The following is a 27357-nucleotide window of genomic DNA, read 5'->3' as shown; positions in this document are numbered from 1 at the left end:
CCTGTCAAACTAAATTCTTCTTTAAAATGATGGCACTGGTTATGCAGAGTTGTTGAAATCAAGTAATACTGATTTTTAAATTAAATTACAATACTGTTGCCGTACAGTACAAAAATACACCATAATGACTTTCATGACAAAATAACACTTAAAGCAGATTTGAATCAATAAAACTGATCAATCAGTGTACTCTGCTCAGTGTTGCATCTAAGTACACGAGAGGGTAATATAAGGAGGAAGCAGATTCAGAAAGAAGTTCCTTTTTTCTATCAGTCTTTCTATTCAAGTCTAACCTTATACTCTGCAAGTCATACCACTTCAAATTATTTTTTTCTGTGTTGTTGAATCTTTTGCCCTTATGCTCCTTCCTGTTTAAACCTTGTGCTGTTCCTCCTGCTCTCTCTCAAGGGCTCCCTTTGCAGCATTCATTCATTCATGCAAATTGCAGGAAACCAACGCACTTACCAAGACAAGATGAGATGTTGGACTCACGATGACATGTCAGTTAAAAGCTTCAGAAGTGCTTTCATTGTGCCGCTCAAGAGTCCTGTGTCTCAGCCGAATATTGTCAGAATCAGATACTATCATTCTCAACAGACTGGCTTGAAATGGGCTCCAGATGGAAAGCTCTTGTTTCTACTACAGCTCAAGTTACTTCATATTGTCTTTGAGCAGCATTGGAATTTCTGCCTGAACGTCATTAAGATTTGGAGCACGCCGCTGTGCTCATCGGGCTCGCAGTGTGTGGGCGACTCGTCTGACCTCTGATGAACTTATGCCACCCTGCCCACAGGCTCTAGCTACTCAGTTATGATTCATACATTTTCCCTGTGAAATCACACACACACACACACACACCAAACACAAATACATTTGACAAAGAAGAACGCTTACTATCACTTGTACATGGCACACACTGCATGGATACAAATCCCACACAGGAACACAAACACCCATGCACTGACTACAGTAACTAAGCACGACAAAAGCAATGTCCTTTGTTCTACGCTGCTCGGGCTGCTGATGCTAATTAGCATGTGTCCACCCCATCATCATTCAGGTTGATTAGATTGGCCGCTTGTCAAAATGACAAGAGGTAACCTTTGTGTGACGGGTGGCTCCAGAAATAAATCACACACCCTAAGGTCTGGTGAGCAAAGCACAGCGCTAATAATCATCCACTTCATATATCCACAAATAGCTGGAAGACTTGCCATATTTCCATGCAGAGAACAGGGGACCTAAGGCTAACAAAAACATGTGCTGTTGCTTCTAAATCTGTATCGTTATTTTTACTTGCTTTTGTGGATATCACAGAGTAGTCAAACTATGGTGACAAGGAAGTGAGTGTCTGTTGCAATTCAACAATTGCAACTCTGTCTCAGGGAGATGAACATGGATTTGTTTTTTCAAAGCTAACCAGGAGTTTAGTCTAACATCAGTTCATGTTCTTTGAAATAAGTGTATTGTTTTACATGTGTTAAAACCCCTGGTTCCAGCAGCAGGCCTCACTGTTCCACACCCTCCATTCATATTGTCTCTTTATTAAATCAGCAGATTAGCTTGTTCCTGAACAGCATGTTCCCTCTCCTCAGCACCAGCCAAACAGCTAAAAACCAATCATACCTGTCATCTCTGGTGAGCACTTTACCTGTCCAGTCCAACTTCTACATAAGTGTTCAGATAACTTCTACTCTCTTCTGCACATCATTCTGCCTCTCTCCACACTGTGAGGGACATATTGTAAGACTCTCTCTGTCCTTCTTGTCTCTGGAAATTTTTTTTTCTGTCTGAATTGTTCTTTCTTAGCAGAACTGGCGAGAGGAAAATGTAATCAGTATCTCACCATGTTGCTTACAGTAGGTGTCTGACAGACGAAATTACATGCTTTCTCTCTATCTCTTCGACAACTAAACAGATATCTGTCTATGAAATTCCCTGCCTGTTCAGTGCCTGTGAAGTTCAGGTTGTAATATACATCTTGAAAATGAAAAACCTTAATGATTTTGCGTTCCATACAGCAGATTTCATTCTCAGATCTTTTTATTTTGTTTTATAATGGAAGTAAGACATCAAGCACAGCTGCTGGTTACACTGTGGGAGGCCAGAATGTGCAGACAGAATGTGGTCTGATAATTCAGATATCCTTATCTTACCCCAGTCTGTGTCTGCCATGTGCAGGTGATTATTTTGTTGTGTGTTTATTAAACAACACACAAGGAATACATAGCTTATCTATCCCTTGATGCACGCATGATCAGACAAGGGTACTGCTGACTGAGTATAGCAGATGGCTGTAAAGACTCTCACACTGTCACTCAAGTTCTTAAAATGTTGGTTGGTTGTGATATTGGTAATACAAGTATACATGCTTGTGGAGGCTTTCACAAAAGGGTTAATCAGATGATGAGAACAAGCTGATGTCTGGAGTGTTGTCACAGAGGATAGTTTACAAAGGTGCATCGTCTGGACAGATGCAGCCACTGTTATCAGCTGAGACACTCATGGTAATCACTCCCAACTACAAAACAAAGCTGCAGAACTACCATAACGGGGCAGTTACAGCATGTGGTTAAAATACCAAATAAAGAGTGTGAGTGATTTTGAAAGATGGGCAGTTCATTATAACTGCTATACTGCACAGTGTAGTAGAATCAAGAGGAATCAAGGTGACAGTGCTCTTTTCCTCCAGAGCTGTTTGTTGCTTCAGACTTTAATTGTGAGGTGAGAGGAAGCCGCCACCAGCTCTGTTACAATCTAAGCTCCCAAGCAGCGAGGACTGCTGCTAAATACAGAGCAGCTTGTGTGTCCCCAGCAGTGTAACAGGATCTGGGAGAGGCCAGCAGGCCATTATCACCACCGCTCTGTCTGGCCAACAAAGTCAGCTAAAGCTCTATCTTCCACAGCAGTAAGTGTTAAACAGCTCCTCCGAGTACACAGCAAGCTACTGTATACTTTAGATCTGCCCTCTGTAGTACACTTATTCTATGTATATTCAAATTCACCTGTGTTATCGGGGTGTTTAAGGCTGTGATTACATAGTTGAGAAAGTAAACATGAAACAGAGCATACAGTATCAGTGTATTGGCACTTATTTTTGGCGCTGTGGAGCAGCGCCTTTCCAAATTCTTTTTCCTTTTTATTTTTCTTGACCAAAAACAGCCCCAGATTCTGAGTAGACTGCACTTTGAAAACAGTTTTTGATGTCACATCACTGATAATATGAAGCTTTCTGGAAAGCAAGGCACTAGCTCAGTTAAAACTAACTAAGAAATATGGGTTTTATAATATAGGTTTTTTAAATACAGTTGTACTAGTAAGGATTGCTTTTTGAATCTCCTCTTTACAGCATGTTTTTGGGAGCATGAAGGCTTTTGTTGTTCCAGTGTTTATTTCCATCGTGTGTGCTGTCTGCTGTGTATAGATGAAGGATGGGGTCACAGTTTGTGCTCCAGCTGCAACAATCACAGTCCTTCAAATCTATCGATGTAAGAGTGGGCAAGGCCTTTGTCTGACCCTGGACACAGCTAGAATGACAAGATGAATAGCATGGAAATAACATGAACACATGCTTGGTGTACTCTGTGCTCCACTGTACACTGTATACTGTCAATATAAGCATCTGCAGTTATGACAGCATGAGTCTCAACTGCAGTTTAAGTTTAAAATCTCTCACCAAATATAACCTAATAACTGCTTTGATATGTATGCATCTACATACATATTGTACATTGTGATACTCAACATTTATAGCAAGTCCTGTTGAGCCGTGTTTCAGCTGATCACTGAGCCAATGATTGATTTACTTGTGTGTGTGTGTGTGTGTGTGCGTGTGCAAAATGGCGTGTGCGGAGTAAGATCATATCTGTGCTATGTAGAAGTGTTATTTTTAGTATATCCCAGTGATGTAATGATGTGTGCGTGAGCATGTGTTGTAGACATAACACGGTAATATATGTGCGACTCCTCACGGCCGCCGTCTCACCCACGTCCCAGCGAGACAAATTGTAATTCAAACCCTGGTCTCACCTGCTGCACAACTACACAGTCCCCTTCAGCCAAAGAGAAATAATAGTTGATCCCTGCTTACAGGCTGACTTGCAGGGATCAGAGCTAACCTATGAGATTTAGTCAGATGGATGTTGGCAGCACATCTTGCTCACACTGATAGCCTGTAGATTAGTGTCACATGGCAGTGTGTTGAAATAGTGGACTTGAGACCATTAGTGTTTTACGCTGTATTAATGATCAAATTGTTAAGATTGACAAACGTGCAGATGAGCACTGATGGTTTGAGAGATGAACAGCTGAATGTAAAAGGAAACTTTAGGAGGACAATCAATGATAATGAGTCTCTCTAAAGGCCTTTGTTAGAAAGGCTGAGACAGAGAGAGATGGAGCGTGTGTCTGTGTGTACACACAGATGTGTGTGTGTGTGTGTGTGTGTGTGTTTGATTGACAGTGAGGAATAGAGAGATGTGTGTCCCTGGCTTTGGCACTAGTTGTGCAGAGCTGAAATTTATAATGAATGGTTTTGGATTCACTTACATTAATTGATTAATAAATAGAAAGAATAATAATCAGCAACTATTTGAGAATCAATGGATCATTTAGGTTCATTAAAACTGATTCATCATTGAAGAAAAATGTCAAATGTTCAGACAAAACAACTAATCACTTTGGGTTATAGGGAATTTTGATGGGAAAAATTATCAAATGATTAATCACTTAATAGAGAAGAATGATGATTGTAATCATTAGCTTTAGCCCTTGACCAATAGTCAAAGCCCATCCCAAAATACAAAGATGCCCATTTTGCTATTACAGAAAACTAAGAAAACCAGTAAATACTAACATTTGAGAACACTCATATGGTAGAATAGAACTGACCCATACAGTGCAATTAACTGAATGAAAAAGGGGAGAGATTTGTATGTAATAAATGTGAATGAATGTAAGTATGGCTCGTTCCTTCTTCCCCAGGCTCTGCTTCGAGACATTTTAGTGCACAGAGGCATGAAACAGTTTGTCAGTTGACAGGTCTGGAGAAAGAACTCCCACACACTCCCATTTTAGATATGATTCATGCACACATACACACAACACTCAGGCACACGCGCAGTCATACTCAGGACTCTTTGTGTTGTGGTGGTCTGAAATAAACATGCCATCACACTATCCAAGCATGTCGCATCCCCTTCCATGCCGGACTTTCCGTCTCTCTCTTCTTCTTCAGTCTGGCTCTCTCAATCAGATAGTCAGTTCAGTCAGTGCCAATATGTGAAGAAGAGATTGGATACTGTTGCTCCTGACTGTCGTTTCATCAGTAGAATTGGCTGCAGGGCAAATGGCAGCTTGCAGTAAGAGGTGATTAAAGTAAACGGGTATATGGACTCATTGATTTTCATAAAAGAAACTGCAGTACCATTTGTCATCAGTCAAAGACAAGCAATTGATCAGCATCACACATCTATGTAACCTCCAGGGGAGCAGCAGCAGTAGAGAATGAGAAAGGGCAGAGACAAAAAAGGAAGAAGAAATAAAGGTTAGCATGATGGACCCGGATTGGTTGGGGTTTGATTCTTTAGTCAACTACTTAGGTGATCCCTGCACACAGATGAATTCCCCTGGTGCGAAGCAAGCCATCTCATTACAGCTCATGGAGAAATCGAAGGTGATGCTCGCTTTCTCTTTGGACTACCACAGGAGCTGCTCCTGTTCCCAACTAACATGAGACTGAGCTACTGGACCAAGATGAATGAGGAAAAGAATGACTGAATAAAAGAACAGATGAAATAGAGACTGTAATGATGAACAGAGCAGGCTGTGTCAGCGCAGAGGGAGAGTTACTTAAGTGGGTTCAGAGATGACTATCTTGGTGAAAAGGCCCAAAGGAGCACAATGGTGCACCTGTGCAGGTAAAGTTCCCAGCTTTAGCAGAACCCCAGATGGAATGTCTCAAACAATTTACCCTAGGAAAAGAGAACGCTGTCCTGAGTTTGTGTACATTTACCTTTTCCTTGTATTATTTTGTTTGGTGATGAAGAGAGTAAGAGAGAAAACAAGAGATATGAGTTTGGTTGTCTGCTTTATGGATCCACCACAACAAATTAGAATCATTTTTCACTCTAAGCTTCACAAACAACTTGTAACATCCAATAATATATGATATCCATAGTCTTGTATTTGTTTCTCAGTTGTCCCAGTTATTGAATTTAGTTAAGTCAACTCTGTGTATTGTGCATTGTATCAAAGAAATTCAAAGAGAAAACCATTGGTTAGATGCAATCACAAAGTCTCATTAAATTACAAAGCAGTTGAGACACACAGCACCAGGAGAGGAAGACAAAACCAGTATCCAACAAACAAACAGAAAAGCAGTGAAAGATATTAAACATAAATTAACTAATTACAAGATGTGAAATGACTGATACCCATGAAAAAAAGTCAAGGTTTTTATGCTGTACATATAGAGGTTGCACTGATGGAGATTTTATTTGTATCATTGGAGGGAAAAACTATAAGTAATATCACGATCAAGCAGCCAGCGGCTTGACTGAAGGTCAGTATTGAAAACTATCTATGTGGAAACAAATGAATTTCTGGACTGCTGCCTTGTGATGACCCCTGTCTTCAGTCCCAGTGCTGGTTTCAGTCTATTCCAGTGGAACTTGGCACTCGTCTCCAAGTCACTTGATGCCCACAGTGAAATCAGATGTGACATTTTGTTAACCCAGCAAAGGTCGTCCCAGTGGAACTGGAGCTGATCAAATAAGAACCAGCCGAGGCGAGAACTCTCAGACAAGAGAGCAGGGCTGCTGCCAGCAAAGAGTCAGCATTTTAGTTTGTGAAGAAAAATCTGTGTTAACACAGACACCCATTCGTCTTTCATTTCAGTTCCTACAGGCAGGGGAAGGTCAGTCCCCACTTACAGTCTTGATAGATAGATGTGCCCACACATTCCTAAACTGATCTAAAATGGATGTTACAAATAAGGATATTGTTAAAATCATTTTTCATTGATTGGTCAAGCTTGCATTCCTATTGATATTGATATGAACCATTTATCCACGACTTTTAGCTAAGCATTTCACCTTTTTATCCATTAACTTAAAATGATTGTTTTAAGTGTTTATCCTCTCTTAGCCATCTATTTAAACCATATATCCACTACCTGTAGTAGAAGTTTTTTGTCCTCTCTACTGACTTGTCAACTCAGTGGCTTTAAGATGTTATAATACATTTACTGTTATAGGTGGACAGGTGTGTAATGTGCAATCAGCCTATTGTAACTGGTAGCTCACTATTTGTTGTGACACCAATTTGTAATCCTATTTCGGTGGTTGTTCTTGTCCCAAACACTAATATGTGGATAATATTTTTTAAATCAAGTAATAATTTCTGGCAGTAGCTGAAGTACGTTTCCCAACCAGGGGTTCTTGTAGCCCTGGTTGGGAATCAGCTGTCAAAGTATAACAGCGATGAATCTGAAATTGTTTAACCTGCCACTGATCATACTGTAAGTCTACAATCAGTGGCAGCTAGCAGTCCTACTATTGACTAATCTCTGACTCAACTTGGCTCTTCTTCTGTGCAGAACAATCAGTGTGTGACTGTCGATGTATGTAACCAGTTTTAAGACTAATGCAAACCTTGCACCTTATTTTGCACCTATTAGTTAGATTAGATTATATGTATAGAGTGATGAGTATCTTAATAAATCACTGCATGACAGTGTAATTATCTCACAAAATTATTCCTGTGTATTAATACCTGGTGAAAACACTAACATTTGAATGAACTTTTAGTGGACACACCATCTGTACACACATATGCAAACACGAATGCACACCAATACACACGTGAGGGTTATGGCCGGTCTGATGGGTCTGTTACCATGGAAACCATAAGGAGAAGAGGATGAACATGGAGCTAACAAGGGCAGGGAAGGTGCTGTGACACATGGTAGATTTCTGCCGTTTGACAGGAGAGCATAGGAACGATCACATCAACCACTAATTAACTCTCTTCTCTTCTCCCCCCCACCTCTCTTTCTCTCCCTATTTTGGCTAAAAAACATACAGCCTGTCTCTCAGTCTAGGGAGTTTGTTTAACTGCAGTAATTGGGCAACATTTGCTGAAATCTGTTAGCTGTTCCAGACTCATGATTCTCAAAGTGATTGAGGGACAACAGTTAAAAAAGTTTTTTTTTTTTTCTTGCTCGACTGAACACATCCTGTTTCATCAATTATCAAACTTTCCAAAACACAGTTTTCTGCAGCATCTGCTCTTAATTACACCCAGCAAATGTGACACTTAATGCTTGCTATTTTGTGCTCCTTCAAATGTTCACAAATCTACAGTAAGCTATTTGATGGACTGGGAGATTCAAAGCTCCATTGGCATGGCTTCAGAACCATTTTTGTAGTAATTTCCTTGAAAGATTTTTGGAGAAATGAATCTACCTTAAAAAAGTTGATGATTTTGGAAGCAAAAGTCTCAAATGACTCATAACTTTAATTGAAAACTATAATCTGCTTGACTTAGCTAATGATCATGAATGCTAATGAAGCAGCACTAATGAAGCAATGTTAATGATCATTGATCATTTCAAACTCCAAATATCTCATTCTGGAAACAGACTGTGCAATTGCATAGTTAAATAAACTTCCAGACATGCCTGCTGGCAGAAGCCAGTTTCTCCTCTTTCCTCTCTAATTTGTTCAGATTTAATTGGGGTGATCAATAGTTCCTCCAAGTTTCCCACCATACTGTTATCATCAATCTATTTCTAACAGATATGTGGTGAACACATTGTGGAGGATGGATGAGATGAGAGAACAGCTCTTTGGATTTCTGCTAATTGCTGACTCTGTCACACTACTCAGCTCCAAACACCCTTAATCACATAGGTGAGACTGGTGGACATAGCACACATGAGTTTGCTTGTGTGATCATTTCTGTGGCTGTATGTATAAATGTAGGTATTAGTTTGTGTGAGTGTATGTGTGTGTGTGTGTGTGTGTGTGTGTGTGTGTGTATTTTAGGGACCTTTCCAACACCAGGACGTAAGGAGACAAGTGACCTTTCTCACTCCCTGCAACGATCCCTTCCAAGCACACAAGCATGCCAAAGACTTAATTGGTTTTCGATAGTAAATCTCAGGAGGGTTAGTAAAGAAAATGTCTGATTCTTAATGCTGCTGCTCCAGAGACCACAGAGCTCTCTCAAACTATTTCTTGCCCAAAAGACCAGAGCAAATGGAGGTGGAAAACTCATTCACTTTTTTCTTCTCCCTCACTTGTTTTTCTCGAGTGAATGATATTGGGATAAACTAAGCTTGGATCTGAGAACTTGGATCCTCAGTCTTTTTTCTTCTTGAATGATTTCACTTTCTGGACATTTGTTTCCACAGGAAGTTGTATTACATTTGTTGTAGCCATTTGTTTGGCCCAAAAAGTCCCCCACTTCCATTCTGGACGCCACATGGTTTGGTAGCTGACAGACTGCAGGTGCTGTTTCACAAGTGTAACACTTACCAGAGATGCTGACAACACTCTATGGAAAAACATGTCCTCTTAACAAGTATTGTAGTCTCATGTGCAGTATTAAAATCCTATTTTCATAAAAGCAAGAGAAAATCCTGCTAGTAGGATAAGCCACTTTCATTTCCGTTTACAAACTTTTTGCTGCATTGCCTTGCCTCTCAAACATTAGCTTTTGTTAACATTCACTGGTAAGGCAGGCCAATCCATTAGCAGCAGGAAAACCACGCTTGGTTCAGAAATAACTTCAGTAAAGGCCTTCTGCATGAAACAGGTGGAATTATTTTATCCAACCCTGTAATGTAATGCACTGCAATTATGGAAACATTTCTCCAAGCCAAGCTACTTAGCTCAAAGGCCTATTGTTACATACTGTACTTCAGGAATCATTTCTATATAGAGCAACTGGCAGGCATTTAGCTAGAGTAGCCCATAATGGTCTCTACCACTAAATATTGTCATGGGCACCAGCTCTCCGTGCCGATTGGTCTTTTGTATATTGACGATTTTTAGAGATATCTACAGAACATTTTCCATATGCACCCTTAAGCAGAAGCAGCTGTAATTGTGTTCACCAAACATGCTGGCAGTTTTCATGTACTCTCCTTCAGGGTACAAAACAGTGTGGAAGAGGATGGATCTCTGATTTGATTTGGCTGAAATGGTTTGGCTTGGCATGGTAGACTGACAATGTTGGAGACAGAAAAGGCAACAAGATTGTGTTTGGGCTGCCTGTTTTGCAAGCATCTCTTATGACAGTAAACCATATATGTGCCTTTTGATTAGAATAATATCCCAGTAAAATAGGTGCATATTCGCTGAGCTGTTACAAATTACCGCAAAGGTTTGTTCATGTTCCTGTTACATCACATTGTTAATGCAGTGTACACTTTGATAGTGGTCAGGTTTCTGGAGTGAATTCTGGAGAGGACTGACAAACAAAGTTTTTATCCAAAACCCCTCTATCTTATTTCCATAATTTCACAATTTCTTTCCTGACCGATGACCAAGAATCAATAGAAGCAGTGACTTTGGTGAAAACTGAGGATTTTTTCTCTCTAAAACTTTTTAAGCACTGTTAGCAGCAGATTACAAGTCAGAAGTTTCTCTGATAATCAATTGCTTTGGATTGTCTGTCTTGTTAACAGACAACAGGCGTTTTGTCTAGACACATCTCCTGGTCTGCCATTAGAGACCGAGACTGGCTAATTAAGCTTAGGCGTACCATAGGTGTCTGTTGTCTGGTACAAAACAACCGTGGACTGATAATCATCTTTTATCAGAGATGGGTCAAAGAATCAAAGCCAATCAGACATGGAGGCCAGTTCCGCATTGAGTGTTGATTTCTCTCATCGTGTGTGTCATTAACACCGTGGCATCTTGAAATGGGATGTCCCCAGATCACTGTCAGCTCAGAGCGTTGGCTCAGACATCGGCCATAGGATTAAATGGCCATTTGAATATTGTTAAATATCCAAGAGCTTGTTTAAACATTCAGTAATCCTTTGTTGCCAGATCAGTGTACAGAGTACACAGATGCCATACCAAATGGGGCGTTATGTGAGGGTGGTAGGTGACTGGTTGGTTGGTGGCTGGCATGGCATGGCCTGGCAGATGGTCTGGGGATGTCGGGACAGCAGGCCCTCTGTGTCACAGCAAAGCTAATGATGACAAAAGGCTAAATGATGGCTACAGACAGAGGATAAGTCACAATTATCACTGCATGATGTTTACCAAGGATCCTTGAATGTTTGCAGAGGGATTTGGGGGCCCAATTAGGGCTGTTTATGCAATTACAGTATGTCACCTAGTAAAATTTCGAAAAAAAAAAAAAATGTGTGCAGTGGTAGAGTGTGTGCTGCTGACAGCATGGTGCTAAACAGCAGTTTCCTCAGGCATTTTTTATGAGGGCCTGAAGGACCCAGCATACTGTGCTGTCTGAAGCACATACCTCCTGACCTTCTCCCCGGAATAAGAAGAATGTAATAGTTCTGCCGTTATTTCACAGAAAAATAATGAGCTTCGACATGAGGGACATTCTGTTTCACTCAAGATCTGCCGTGACAATATGGTTCCAAAATATCTGATTAATTATTTCTCATTGGTAAGACACAATCATAGCTACTTTACAAGAGGTAGCACAACAAATTTCAAAACTTTTCGATTCAATAACTTATGGGCAAAAATACATTTCTCTATAGTGCAGCAGCACAGTGGAATAATCTGCCCACTAATTTGAAATGGGCTTGAAGAAATGGTTACAGTGTACTATGTAGTGTACTCAACTCATAATTTGAATGGATTGTGACCAAGAAAGTGTCACACACAAAGAGTGTTAAAATAGCTACTCACCACCTGCTATTTATTAAACCTGAGCTTCCTGCGTCACTTATGTGTTAATTGTATGTCCAGGATTGTTATTTTTTGTTGTTTGTTTTATTTTTAGTGTTATTATCGATGACCACGATGGAAATAAGCCTTCAGGCTTTTTTGTGTTTTTATCCTTGGTGATTTTTTTGGTGTTTGTAATGACTGCTGTGCAGTGTTGTAATTGTCTTTTAATCATCAAATAAATTCAACCATTCTATCAGACAATACAGTACTGTATTGTAACAGCATATTGCCACTATGAGACTTTGTGAAGCCACATTAGCATTTAACTCAAGTCTCAAATGTTAAAATATAAACTATAAAACTATGTTTGTATTTCAAAAGAATGAGGTTGAGTCCCTATTAATTAATTTCTCTCTCATTCTCATCCTCCTAAATCTTTTAACAGAGATGACGGAGGTGTGGGTGTAGCATGGCAGGTTATGCTTAAGTTAAGCAAAAGATTGAGAATGGCCCATGTAAGAAACTTTATGTATGTATCTCCACTTCCATATAGCTTTATTCTATATGTTTGTTTTCCTTCAGTAAACAGCATCTATTTCATATTGTATAAAGACCATATCATCACCCTGCCTGTGACTAACTCTAATTATTATGTAAAAACAAGAAATGCTCATGATGCATGGATAAACTTGCCTGCAGGGCACTAGCTCTACAATGTGTGTGTGTACTATGTAGCCTTATTTTAGCAGCCAATACTCTTCCTAAGAATTGTAGGCCATGTATTGTATTATTGCACAAGTCCTGTGCGTCATTCATATTACCTTCACAAATCAGGACAAAGCCACATCTCTGGGATGAATAAAGCCAGGTCCATGTGTGTGTCTCCATCAGGAGAAAGAGGAAGCACAGCCCCTTCTCTTCAGCTTCACTATTACTTTATACAATATGTCGACTGCTTCTGATGATACACAGCCCCTCTCCCTTATTCCCCCAGGAATGTCCCCCAATAAACCCAATTGGTTCTGGTCAGAATTATTAAAGATGTCATTGGGGCTGGATTCTGTTTAATGTCCTCTACACAGTGAGGAGCCCAGCATATTGGAGTGTTTTGTCAAGAGGGAGGGAAAGCGGGGGGTTGTAAGTAAAAGATGGCAAGAATGGAAACAGCCAGAGGGGGAGGACATATGCTGCCTCCTTACAGTGGCAGAGCATCTACAGCCTGAATGCACTGTGCCAACAGGGACTCATAAATTATTTACTCTTGGACCCCACTGTGGACATTTCCCCCGCGGGGCCTCTCTCCATGGGGCTCCTGGCTCTTGGAGGGCCCGAGCAGGGTGCCAGAGGGAGAACTGAAGGCTGGAAATGGCCCTCTTTTCAAACAGCCTGATGTACTGTGAGTCTTTGCAGGCCACTTTGGAAAAGAAGCTGGTTTTGATAGAGGAGCAGAAAGTGAAATTGTTTCTAGGTTAATCCTAGAAATACTGGATAAAACAAAATATGGTACTATAATGCTTGTGTCTACTTTCTGTCTGTTCACACAAATACTAATACTGAAAACTGAATTTATTATTGATCCCTTCTTGATTTTTAGCTCCACAGGGAGATAAGAGTTGAGGGTCACTCAGCAAATGGAATACAGCAAATGGAAATTCAATTGCTAGCCCAAAGATGCATCACAAATGTGGATGCTTTTTCCACCAGTCTTGACTGTTTCCGTTCTACCTCTATTTTTGCACCAACTGTGTTTATTAGTCTTTGTGTGGGTGTATATGCATCTGTGCCTTCTTAGATGCCAGTGCACATGCATGTGCCGCTTCCATGTGTGGATGTACTGTACATTCTGATTGCTGTCAGGGCTGTAAGCATTTTCTCTGGATTTCAAGAGGCGCTGGCCGCATTAAATTAGAGCCTCTGTACGACTGCAGGATAATTACTGTAGTTATGTACCTGCCGGTTTCTGGTGCCCAGGAGCTGTTTTTAGTGCCACCCCTAAAAGACTGCCACTTGATGGACAGCCTGAACAGAATGGGGTTCATCCACCTCGCAAATTGATGTGAATGAGTCACAGAGAGTGGGTGGGAGTAATGACCAGAATACCTGGGGCACACTGAGATGGAGGAAGTACTTTTCAGTAGCACAGGGAAAAAATAGCAAGCGAAGTTTTGAATTTCATACTGGTTACTTTGTGTGAAAATAAATGGGCATTTTATCCTGAGTTTATTCTCACTTATTTTTACCTCATGTGTCAGTTATTTGCTCATGTGAACCAAACTATGTTTCTTTGGGTATTCGAAATCTGGAAACATTTGCCTGTAAATTTTGTTTTTGGCAGTGTGCTTTACTAAATACTTTGACCAAGTTAGCTGTGTGTTTGATTTGATTGCCAGCTCAGCTATTTGACTTGTGTGCTACCAAGTTCCCAGTTTTGTTGGGTGCTTGTTCTAATGAGAAGTGCTGAGCTGGTGAGTCACAGCGGTTGATTATTTTTCTCCTGCTGAAGTTCATGTGGTGTATCTGAGGTCAGCTCCCTCCTGTCTGTGCCTCTGCCTTCCTGTCTGCCCAATGTGAGCTCAGCCAGTGAGAGGAAGAGTGCATGCCAGGTAGACTACTTCCACCTCATCAAACCTGCCCCTTGCCCCTGCCGTCTCTCCGTCTTTCCTTCACAATGATTCACACACAGCGTGATTCGTCCTCTTGCCTCTTTTTCTCTGTTTATTCTCTCTCAGTCCCTCTAACTATCTCTCCCCCAGACACCGGCCTGCTCTTAGATGCTCTTGTGTGTGCACACTCTCAAGTGTATGAACACATGTAAAATTTAGCAACCCTAATTTTGCTGCTACATACAGAACATGTGCCCTTGTAAGAGATTATTATGCAGGTTACATTCCCAGGAACTGAGGTGCAAAGGGATTCTGTGACAAAGATGTGGCTAGTCTCCTCTGTATAATTATCCTTATGCCCTGCCCTCCAAGCTTTTATGTTCCCTTTTAATCCATGCTGGCAGTCTGCTTCCCTACAGGTCTCTCATTCCCTCTGTTACTAAAGCATCTGCTGCAAGAGTCTGTTTTTGGCCCTTAATGGCAGTATAATTTTGTATCCTCTAATGGCGTGTCCAGGTGTTAGATTGAGTTATGATTGGGTTTCTGTGAACATGCACGTTAAGGTTCAAACAGCTGTTAAAAAACCCTATAATAATAAAACTTATTATTATAAGTTATATTATAACTTATAAAAAAGTTATAATGAAGTCATTCGGTAGAGAATGAAAGAGTTTACAGAATGACTAATGTCAACCTTGAAGTTAAGTGCAAAGTGTCTGCTTTGTGTCTATGGCTGTCATGTATTGAATCTGTGCTCATTGTATGACTTGAAAACTTTTGCCTAGTTAAAGAAAAAAACTGATCCACTGTAAGTAAAACCAAAAGTACATAATTTTTTTTGAAAAATGAAATGTTTGCTGGAAGACAGGGTGTCACATTATCAGAAATGTAGTAGTCACTGCTCTTCATATGCTTCTCATGTTACCTTGGTGCCAGAGCAAAGCAGATTTCTCAGAAATATTGTCCAATTTCCTCCCCATTTCTGGAGCATTATTCTCTTCAAAGCCCTGCGGTCAGGATGTGCAGTCAATAGAGATTCTTTTCCTATTTGTCTTTTGGGCAGGTTGTGGTCATGTTGACCATTAAATGAAAAACATTTGTTTAGTATGGTGGAATATCAGAGATTATTTCAAAAATGAAGATATGAAATGACATTGCAGCTATTACAAAACACTGATGGTATTTCAGTTATGTTGCAGTAATTGATGAAATATTTTCTTTTAGGTGGTTCACACACACGCTTATTCCTGCTCAGGAGATGAGTTATTTAAAAAAAAAAAAAAAAACGTGGCAGAGGAAACGTCAGAAGCGCTGAGAACTCTTCAGTGGCTGATTCTTTGTGACAGTGTCTGTCGGGTGACAGTTAAATCAGATGATTTAGTTATCGAGGGGGCTGTGATTTGCAGTCAAATTCTGTCAAGTATTCCTTATGCTTCCAGTGGAGAATGTGTTTCTCCTCAGTGACACGGCAGCCTGAATGAGATGTCGAGAGTTTTTATATGCAGGATGGCAGACTGAATTAGGCATTTCTGCCATTTTCTGGCCCAGGGCTTGCAGGCACAGCTGCCAACACCTGTCAGACATCAGCAGTTTTATTCCACTTAAACACTCTGATTGTGGGTAAGTGACTTTTGTCTTTCTTTCAGACTTCCTCAGAATCTTGTGTAGGTGGATGTCTTTTGTGTTTTGAGGTCAAGAATCTTTGTTCTTAGATGTATGATTACATTAACTTCACACACTTAAAATCACATTCAGAAAACCTGTATTGTGGTGTGGTTCCTGCTACAGGCAGAAATAAATAAATTCAGAATAAATAAATTCATTGTAGTTAGTGTGCTGGGTGGAATTAGAAGTAGCTTTGTGAAATTATGAAAGTTTTAGTAACAGTACCTCAACTTATGAATTTCTGCCTGAAGTGTCCAGCTGCCCTGCAGGTATAATGAAAGTTTGACAGAGGTCTAGCTGTGCAGTAGAATGTCTGATCAGTAAGAGGAATTACTATAATAAGTTTGTGCAGCCCATGATTAGATTATTCATGATAAAAATGAGAAATATAGTGATTGTATAACTGCTCTTTTAAAAATGTATTTTTCACTTTCGCCTCAAAGTCTGTGATGTTCAGTTCCACTGTGCGTCATTAGATGATTAGCATTGGGTGTGAATGTTAGGCCACTTCCCCAAGATATGAAAATGGGTGCCTGTCAGCACAACTTATTGCTGATGAGCTGGCATTTTGGAAATGGCATGATATGCGCTCTCCATCTCCCCTCTGTCCACCCCTCAGTCTCTCGTTTCATGTCTCGCTGCTTCAGGGGTTAATGAAATGCCCCTATTGAAGAGCTGGAATGAGGGATTGTTAAGTCCATATGAGCTTTTAACCTCCTCCCACGCTTTTTCTCAACCTGTGCCACGATGCATGAGCGCCAGTGGCACATCACCACTGGAGAGCTAATCATGAGCTAAAGCTTTGCAATCCTTTGATCAGGATTTTATTTTTATTTTTATTCCCCTCTTAACCATTGTAACCTTCAATCAAACATGTGTAATATAAAGAGATGTTTAGCCAAAGAGGGTTAACACCATCTCAAAATAATTCACGTTAAATCATGATGTTTTGCAGTTTTACACAGGCTTGTACTCTCAGCTCAGCATCCTTGAACTCACATAGCTGTGTTTACTGATGCTTAATTCATGGACAGTTGCCAGTACAGCTGCATTACAGGCAAGAGAGATGGCTTAAAGGAATATAAGTATCATTTCAAGAAATTAACATCCGTTTGTTATATTCAACCAGTAGCAAACCCTTATCCAAGGTTTTTGAGAAGGTCTTTTATGGTTTACTGTTGCAAAGCACACACACACACACACAAAACCAAATGTGTACATACTTGGTTCCTTTCAGTGGTCAGTGATGCATCACCTGACAGCTGACTGATGAAGCGCTGACCTTTTACTCCTGGCCTTGTGGGCAGTTCTCCGCCTCATGAAACTGTGGTGGTCTGAATCCACCGACACTTGAGTGCTCAGATGAATTATGACCCTGTGGGAGAATAATAAAAAGAAAGCAGAGACAGTGAGCCTTCCAGATGAGGGATGAGCGCGGGATGCAGATAGAGGCAGAGAGGGAGACGGATGCCCCAGAATCAAAGACTTGCTCCTGATCCCTCTCCGATTTCCTCACACCTTCCATCTCATCCTCTCCTGCTCTCGTTCATGTTCTTAGATCGTGTTTACAATGCAGTTATTTGTGTGAGGTTTATCTGTGGCTTATCCTCAGTCTGCACACAATGTGTTTCACTCCAAGCTAGAAAAATTAGTGAGGTAGTTTTCAAGCTGAGGAAGTTTAAAATATGGAACTTAAGAGCTGTAATGGGAGCAGACAGCTCTCCTATCCTTATATGAAAGGCTTCTGCTATTGAGGCTGAATCAAACAGGCTGTTTAATCAGCAGAAAAGCTTTAAAGCTGAACTACACAGTGTCCCCCTGTAGCTGAAATGCTCCACACTGTAGTTCCCATTGTGAGGGCGTGAAGTGTAACGTTTTTTTCTAAAAAATTGAAGGTGTCTTTGTGTGTTGGTGTACGCGTGTGTGCTTTTGCATGCAGCATCCACAATCCATTTAGCTGTAGGGCTATTTGCCTTGCCAGATGCTTAACACTGAAAACCTGTAATCACTACTGAGCATTTTCTAAGTTGCTTCATCTTTTACTCTGGGTGTATGGTCAGAGCGGTACAGTCGGTGAGTGGTTAGCGCTGCCGCCTCACAGAAGGTCCTGGGTTTGAACCCCCATTTTGCCGGGGTTTTTCTGTGTGGAGTTCTGTGTGCACATTCTCCCTGTGCTTCCTCCAGGTACTCTGGCTTCTTCCCACAGTCCAGAGAAAGGCGGGTTATGTTAATTGGTGATTCTAAATTACCCATAGGTGTGAATGTGAGTTTGAATGGGTGTCTGTCTCTGTATGTCAGCCCTGCCAAAGACTGGCAACCTGAATAGGATTCAGGGTTCTGCTTTTATAACCCCACCTCTTGCCCATTGTCAGCTGGGATTGGCTCCATCCTTTCCATGACCCTCAAAGGATAAGTGATATAGCTTTTGGATGGATGGATGTGTGTATGGTTACACTGAGATCTTATTAAGTTGTATATGTTGCTGTGAAGGCCCATGCAGCATGTATAGCATATCATTTGTAAGGCAAATAAAGTCAGTGATACAATACTTATGTGTGAGAACAGATAAAACAGCCCTCACCTCCATAGAATATACGTGTGTGTCTGCATATCTGTACAGACTGCAGCTTTAAATATCCGTATGCTTAAAGAATGTGATGTCTACATTTTTGTGACTGTACTGTACATGTGCATGCATACAGATGATTAGGAGGGCCATTTGCGGGAAATAGCTTTAGCCTAGCGAGAAAGACGGGGGGGGCTCTTTCTTCTAATGGGATCAATGTTTCAGTGCTTTCTGTCTTTGTAAATTATGATGTGGCTAATGTTTTAAACATGCTCTGCAGATGCAGCGTAACCCTCTTAAATAAATGACTGCATCGCCAGGAGAGGGAGTTGTCTTAGGATTAGCTTTGCTGAGGGTGAAATGCTCTGTACACTCATGTGACTCATGCTGGCTCATAAACAAGAAAGCACATGTAACAGCAATAGGCACGCACACAACACTTCACAAAAAAATAAATTGACATAAAGGTAATTGACTTAAGGCAGATCATCATCTAGCCACCGTTACGTATCTATTCCCACACATACTGTCGCGGCATATAAACGATAAAAAGCACGTCTGTAACAGTATTTGTGTGGCAGAATGAGCACATTACCCCCAGCTTGATATCCCATAATTTCCTGCCTAACGCCCTAACGCCTGAGGCTTTTTATTGCCCCACCAACAGCATCTTGCCGCTCTGTTAGTTAACAGGGCTAGCCAGCAGCAGGAGAATTGGTATCCTGCTTGTAACCTGCAGTGCTGCTCTGCAGTGTCGGAGCCCCATACATTAAGATGTGCTCCTCTGAATCCCTATACTACACACCCTGAAATCACTTCTAAAACTGTGTTTCTCAAACATCCTTGCATTTAACAAATGCAGACACTTTCAAATATGTAGTGTGGATTGCAACAAGCTACACAGCCTGGCAGGGTCAACTGAAGTGTAGCTGTCCTCAAGAAACCAACCAACATGTCTGTCTTTTACACAGTGTGCTGTGAACTGTATGTCTTGTGAGAGTTGGTTTATTATGGAGGGAAAAAAAGTACTTTTCACATGACTTCTGAAGAAACCATAACATCAATTTGTACAGCAGCGGCACCTTCTTTGAACGAGGCTCTGTTCACTTATTAAAGCAGCTCTCCTCTACACCTAATCAATTATTTCAACTGCCCCAGCACATTTTTGTAAGGGAAGCACTTCATAAAAACATGAAATAATGCCACTACTGCTTGTCCAAAATAAGAATTACAGTCTCTCTATTGTGAAATATCATCTATTCTGCTTAAGTACAGTTTGCATATTTCAATTCTACTGCTGTCCTTTTTTAACATTTTGAAGTGGATCTCTGTGGGTGAGGGGAAAACTCCAGGTTTATAATGTCTCAGATTAACAGCACCTATAATTTGGCATGCACTGACTTTAGTTTTAGATATACTGCATTATAGTTAGAAATCTGTCATGCAGTATATTAAAGGCAAGTGTTGAGTGGCCTGTGTGTAGGTAGTTGGGTTATCATCAATCATTCATATTGACATTTCCTTTGATGTGATGTCCCTGTGTGTGTATTTATGCACACACACCTGTGACTGTGTGTGCATCCGTATGTGTATGCGCGGTGATTTGTGCTTGCTTGAGTACGGTTTTATGCATGTGTGCTCTCATTGGGGATGTGTGTGCATTTGTGTCTCCAAGTCCAAGGTGTGTGCACGTGCGTGTGTGTGTGTGAGTTTAGACAGGTGCCCTGTTGCAGGTTTAATGACCTGAGGTGTAGCTAACTTCCCTTTGCCAATCTGAATCCTTTCCATTGTGCCCAGCAGAGTGTGACTCAGTTTGAGTGCATGGCTGGTAACATGTACAGCCTTGTGACAAACTTTAAGGCAGGAAGAGGAAGTCTGTGCGTTACCTCAGGCTGCAGCTCCACCTGAATGCTAAGTAACTGTGAAGACTAACCATACTGACACACTGCAGCTGCTGACATGCACCATCCACGCCTGAATAAGCAGATGCTCACTAGCATGGATACAAAGATACATGATATACATTCACACGCATACAACCTGGAAATAATAGCCATTCACATCAGTGGTCCGTGACAGTGGTACAGAGGAAGGGCTCTCACACTGAACTATGTAGTGAAACACGAAACCATCCTCTTGCCTAACCATAATCCCAGCCCATCCCCCACCCTTCTCTTGTTTGGCTCTGCATCTCCCATCTTTGTGGTAACTGGGACCTCAGGCATGCCTCCAACAGTTCCCACAATGCACCATCACAAATTACATTTCCCTCACATGTCTGAGCCCCCTCCTCTCTTCTTTGTTCCTCCCTTTTCATGGCTTTACTTCTTTTTCTCCTCTCCTCTCCTCTCTCCTCCTCCTCCTGTATAGCAGGTCACAGCTCTTTGACATCAGTTCATTTCTCTCCAACCTTTTCCAACATAACTGCTGATGTGCTGTGAGTGCCTGCAGCTCCCTCCCAGATGAGCCGTGCGCTGACTGCTTACATGGAGATGAGCTGTATGTTCAGCTAATGGCTACAAGTAGCATCAAAATAGCATCAAATTGTACTGACGTTCAAGCGCTGTAATAAATGAAATATGCATCTTACTGTCGTCTCTTCTTTTCTCAGAAGCCTTTCATCTTCGGCAGGCAGCCAAAGCATCCCTCAAAGGGTACTTTGGCATTGTGTGTTTTTGCAAATTGAAAATGGCTTTTTATGCTGTGATTGATGGGACTGGTGGCATTCAGAATGCATAAGTGGACAGTGATGGATCCCCATAAATAAGCACTTTGTGTCTAACTGATTGGTGGTCAAGCCCAGGGTCTTGTAACTCTAAACTTCCGAGTGAGAATTATCTGGAAATCACTCAGTGACTGAAAACCTGTAATATTTCAGTGGTGCAGTACGTGCAGTTAGTTAACGCTCCTTCGTCTCTTCTTGAAATTATAGCAAGGCATAATTTTTCAAGACAGTAGTTCTCCACGTTGCCACATAAATCTGTGAATGCTTATATGAAAGGCAGGCAGACAGACAGGCTGTCAGAAGGGAGAGATTCTTCAATAGGGAGAATTTATTGCCTCAGAAAAGTTCAGCTGATAATAATGGGCGCCACTAAGCCGCACAATTTGATTGGGGGGCGTGAGGGACGTGTAGAGGACATTTATCAGCGTGACACAGGACACAATGCTCTTTGTTTGATTGGTTAAATTAGTGGGAGCTCATTTGCTTTCACTGCAAAATCCTTTACAGAGCTTTTTTGTTGTGTTAATTAAGCCAGAGCAACCATTTTGTATGCTGCTGCCGTACTGGGCCGCAAAAGGAGAGAAAAAGATCATTGTTATTCCTCTCTTGCACCTCAGAGGCATTGTAGTTTGTTTTTTTATATGATTTTCACTGAAGATGAGCTGTTTAAATGTATATTTGCTAAAATTAGTTTGGTTTAGTTTTCCTCAGACAATTACAACCCCTGAATACAAATCCCTCAGAGTTTTTCTCTGTGTGAACTGGACTGTTGCCAGCACCCAATGTTTTGTCTGTTACAGACAACAGACTTCTTACAACAGACTCCTTGAACCTGCTGAATTTGTTGGATAAAAGAAGTTTGCAGGGAATCAAAAATTAAATCTGAAAATTGCATTGCTCAAGGTGGAGGTAATTCCTTCTCATGAATTTGCAGTGTTTGTGAGAACATTTATTAAAAAACTTTTCTGAGCAAGTGCGATATACTCATGAGATATCAGCTGAATCCACTGATGATTTTTCATGAAACATTTTGTTCAACACTGTGCATGTGCTTTCCTTAGTACCGTCCTCCACAGTTAAGCTGAAAATATGACAAGATGGCAGGATGTTTTACCACACTGAGGACAAGCTGGAAAGCAAGGTTTGAAAATCAGTAAGCTCTCGGGATTTGGCGAGTTGTCGTGGGGTCATGGATAGTAAATAACACCATAAATACCCTGCAGATATTTTGTGGTCTTTTGTGCTTCTTACTAAAAATCTCTGTTTTGTGCCACCAGTGTCATCAGCTCAATGCCTCCAGCACCGTTAATTAGTTTACAAATGAAAATGCCTCCTATCATAGAGCTGCTTAACCCACCTTGTTCACTGCTTTTATAGCTTCTAATATGAAACTTGCAAGTCACATTAAGATCTACTGGGACTGTGGCCTCCCACCTCGCTCCTCACACCGCCTGCCTCAGACAGCTGACCTCTCATTAATCACACAAACAAGCTGTCAGACAAGGTGTGAACTCCAAAATACTGAGAGATCTTGTTTCAGTTCAGTGCATTCAGGGCTGTTTTTGTTATGAAACAACAGTAACCAAAATACGATGACACAAAACAGCACTTCCTCTAAAAAAAATACCAAAAAATTCTGGGTCTGTTTTATGTCATTTGCCTCTCCACTGGTGGAAGTTTTGTTTGAGCTGCTAGGTTGTGGATGCAGGTGTGGGTGAAAGGTAGTCCACTGTTGGCATAAAGGTGGTATAGTTCACAGCGTGTAAGCAGTGTGTATGAGCTGTCAATGATTATGAACTGGGATATAAAAAGTCTAAAGGTTGTTGACCTGTATTGGTTTGCTTTGAACTTGGTTATGACATGCTTTCTGTGTGTTTCATTGTTAAGGAAGCCAAGCTGCGTGAGCTACTGGATGTCAGCACCCTGGCGGGTAAGATGGAGAACAGGATGCTGACAGTGGTGAGTGGCCCTGACATGGTCAACATCACCTACCTGAACTTCATGGCTTTCCAAGAGGAGACAGCTAAGGTAAAAAACTAAAAAAACAAAATGTTATTAAATGAAAACCTTGTTCCTCCAACCTGATGATTAAGTTGAACTGAGGTGTTCCGTGTTTATGTAATATTTCCCTGAAAAGACTGGAAAGCTTCTCAACTGAAAGAGAAAGACAAAACAGAAAAAAAAATCACTGAAATGAAACCTTGAAATGAAGGAAAGGTTAATTAAAATGATGAAAAGGCTGCATAACAATAATTTGATCAGTATCTCAACTTATTTTTTAGGTGATGATGAATATCCGGGATTAAAACAAGATCCCATTTATTATTGGTTTGTCTATTCTTGTTAGACTTTTAATGAAGGGATCATCCTGTGTTGGATCAGGGTTGAGGCTTAATGTGGAAGTAAACTATCACTGTAACAGTGTGTTTTCAGAATTCAAATAGAAATTATCAGCATACAAGCATTAATGAACCGATGATTTAATTTGTTGTGGCAGTTGCAGAAGACACATTACAGCCCTCAGAAGTTATCAAGACTGACTTTGTGTGTGTGTGTGTGTTTTATTTACTGCAGGAATGGGCAGAAGAGCTATTCAACCTGGCATCTAACCTCTTGGTACAGAACATGTCCAGAGAGGCCTGCCTTGAGAAAGCGTATGTCATCTACATACACATGCTTTGCACACACACACACACACACACTCGCACTCACACATACACAGTCACGCAAAAAATGTAAATCTCCAATCCCCGAGATAAATATGAAAATCAGGTCTGCATGAAACTAAAGAACGTCAGTAGTCACCGACATCACATCAGATATGTATTGTATTTTACATAAACAGAAACCCCAGAAAAAAGCAAATAAGGCATCTTATGTAAAAGAGACATACAACTGACTGTAAAGGCAAGTGTTAAACATATTTGCAACATGTACATAAGTGCACAAACTATGCTATAAAACATCATAAACCCTGCTACATACACACAGACACCTCTACACATATGCTCAAATAAATATGTACTGTACACACTGACACAGGAGCTAGGGAGTTGCTTTTTTACAGCTCTACCAGGCAGCCTGAGGGTTTGAGTTTATAAAGGTCACTTCACCTTACACCAATGGGGAGAGAAAGGAGAGAAAAGACAGACAGGAAGGAAGAGGAGGATAAATATAACAGCTGGAAATATGTATTAGGTCATGAACTTGATTCTGTGCATCTCTGTGCTGGCTCATCCACTTCCCAGAGCAAGAGTGCATATGTAGGTTATATTATTGTTGCATTAATGGCATAATGGCACACCAGTGAAAGTGGATCCTTAAACAGGTCAGCATGCTAACCTGTGCTGTGGTGATGTTGAAATGTTAAAAAGGTGCCACATTTGTCTGTTCCAGCATATTACGTAAATCACCCCTTGCCCTCATCAATGGCTCTTTGTCCAGCAAGTCAGTTTTTTAGCATCAGTCGCCCTCACATCACCTCTGATCTTGTATAATAACTGCGTTTGACAGCTTACAGCACCACATTTATATTGATCTGATCGAAAAACAGTGTTCTGTGGTCCGCAGATGATGTATCTGTGCAGGCAGTGACTGAGTGATGATGATGTTGAGTGAGTTTAAATATGAATCTGCAGTGTTGTTTTCAGAGAATATGCTGGGCTCTGCTCGGTGACAAGTCCCAGCTGTCCGATGTTTATCAGCGAACAGAAACCATTAACTCACACCCTTGAGGAGGGTGATTGACTTATGAGACAATAAAAGTGGCCATCGAGCACATAGTACACAGAGAGTTGAACAGAATTGAATAGAGCAGGTTTTGCAGTCACGCTGGTTGCTCACAGCAGCAGTTGTTGTGCACTGCTTGCTTACAAATAAGGCGATTCTTTGTCATACTACTACTGCAGCGTGAGGAGGCCTCATCCCTGAAGTGATGTTGATGTTCCTCTGCATGTGGTTAATTCTCATCGCCACCTCTTAAGGCTGTGATACATTTTTTGGGGGGTGGGGGTGGAACAGGAATCAAAGCAGAACCCAGCATGTCCTCAAACGGCTGTGTGTTTCAAGATGTTCTTTTGAGATCAATGTAACAGAAGTGAGGATACTCCTTGGATTATGTTGCCTTGAGCATCAGTGATGAGGGTTAGAATTGCACTGCATATAGTGGGATGACCCATGACTGTGCTAGAAAACTGGGAATTTATCAGCTGTTGCTCTGTGGTTTATGTTTTGTATTTCATCCCATGCCAGAAAAGTGGATGTGCAGAAATAAATATTTGTATTACCATAGATGAAATGGAAACTGACCCTCTTGATTAGAATTAACTACGGAGGGAGAGTAGAGACAGAACGAAGTAAGAGAGAGAAAGAGACAGCAGTGAGATAAACATGAAAGGAGACAGATGCAAGTAATCTGTTTTCCCCCACTCGTCTTGATGAATAATACAGGCACTTGTAAGGCAGATGAAGGCATCGAGAAACACCTAACTGCTCCCTCCGTCTTTCTTTACCCTCATGCTTTTCCTCCCTCCTTACCTTTCATTTCATCCTTGTTTCCTTTTCTCCGCCTTTTTCAAAAGTAGCTGTAATGATGTCAGCTGTACAGAACTAGCTTTTTCTTGGCCATGACTTTCCGTTTTTCACCTCACATTTCCCTCTCTTGAAAAAAAAAATGCTTCAGACAAAACCCAGTCTGGCCCAGTTAACCATTACAGTCATCTGTGACTTTGCCTGTAGTAGTCAGTCTACTCTATGGAGTGGACACTGTAATGGATATTAATTATTAGCCAGCAGCCACTTAAAGCAAAGCCCATAATGACGGCTCCTGTTGCAGCTAAGCTATTTATAGTGCAGGCTGCGCTGCGCTGCCTGTGTTGCTGCTGCATGGCGGAGTGCTGCCAATGCAAGACTTCCAGAGATTAGCCACAGTTCTAACCTGTCATGTAAACACAGCCAGATATTCATGGTATGCACAGAGAACTCTACACATGCAGTCAGTCGCAGGGTGTTGTATTGACATATGTATGTATTTCACCCCAGTGATGCATGAACTGTCATATGAATTTGCACTCTTGCCTGTACACAGACATGGCAAATGGTGATGTATATCAGTCATACATGTAAAGTCAAGCAAACACACACAGAAATTAAATTAGACCAAGCGCATTACTCACACAGACAAACTGCTGATTACATGTTGTGTAAGGCTGTGTGTGCTCCGTCCAATGCAGATACACTCGACTGAAGCTGCAGCTCAACCCTGAGGGGCGAATCCCCGTCAAGAAGTAAGTCTCTCTGATTCATCCTTGTCTCCCCTGCCACCACTCTGCTCTTTTGATCAATGCATAGCTTCCACTGCCGTCTCTCCTCACTTTCAACATATATACACTTAAGTATACACACATTCTCTGTGTATATGTGTGCATTTCTTAAAGTATGCTCTGATTTCTCTTCACAATATCCCTCTTTTATTCTTTCCATGACTCTTCAGCTCTGCAGTAAAAGCTGCTCCAATGTCGACAGCTGTCCTTTCCTCTATTTCCTCTATTTTTCAAGAGCCCACCCTTGTTGGTTTGTTTGCGTGTGTGTGTGTGTGTGTGTGTGCGCGCGCACACGCGCATGTGCCTGCATGTTTGTGTGTGTGTGTGTGTGTGTGTGAGCAGTAGCATACCCTGGGCAAGCCCCGTTTTGATGTGCCAAAATATGAGAATGTCTTCTGTTTTTTAAATTTAGTTTCCGTTTCACTTATCTGAGCATTTGTCATCAGCTCATTGGAAATCCAACTCGCTTCCATCTCCATTAGTCAAGTTGTGCTTTCAGGCAGGCAACAGTGAACTTCTGCGATAACCTCCCTCAGAGCCGCAGAGGAAAGCTGTGGGTGTTGGCGCAGAGAGGCAGAGAGATGCTCCTTGCCGTTTA

The 27357-nt window shown here is 41.2% G+C and overlaps 2 protein-coding genes across 6 annotated transcripts in view; one reads left to right on the top strand and one right to left on the bottom strand.

The window, feature by feature from the left end:
- gpcpd1 (glycerophosphocholine phosphodiesterase 1) overlaps positions 1-27357 on the bottom strand; it is a 259347-nt gene that overhangs the window by 141105 nt on the left and 90885 nt on the right. The gene's annotated exons all lie outside the window — the stretch shown is intronic.
- LOC108896922 (1-phosphatidylinositol 4,5-bisphosphate phosphodiesterase beta-1) overlaps positions 1-27357 on the top strand; it is a 100797-nt gene that overhangs the window by 30249 nt on the left and 43191 nt on the right. For all 5 annotated transcript variants that reach the window (XR_007813628.1, XR_007813629.1, XM_018696235.2 and 2 more), the window contains exons 4-6: positions 23326-23466; positions 24013-24092; positions 26670-26723. Coding sequence is in view for 3 of the 5 variants with exons in the window: in XM_018696235.2 (XP_018551751.1) it covers positions 23326-23466; positions 24013-24092; positions 26670-26723 (275 nt within the window). In the remaining 2 variants the exon portion in view is untranslated. The remainder of the gene's footprint in view (positions 1-23325; positions 23467-24012; positions 24093-26669; positions 26724-27357) is intronic.

Source organism: Lates calcarifer, linkage group LG7_1 (genome assembly GCF_001640805.2).
Source record: "Lates calcarifer isolate ASB-BC8 linkage group LG7_1, TLL_Latcal_v3, whole genome shotgun sequence".
Taxonomy (NCBI): domain Eukaryota; kingdom Metazoa; phylum Chordata; class Actinopteri; family Centropomidae; genus Lates; species Lates calcarifer.
The sequence above is the reverse complement of the archived record's forward strand: the minus strand, read 5'-3'. Positions and strand labels throughout refer to the sequence as shown.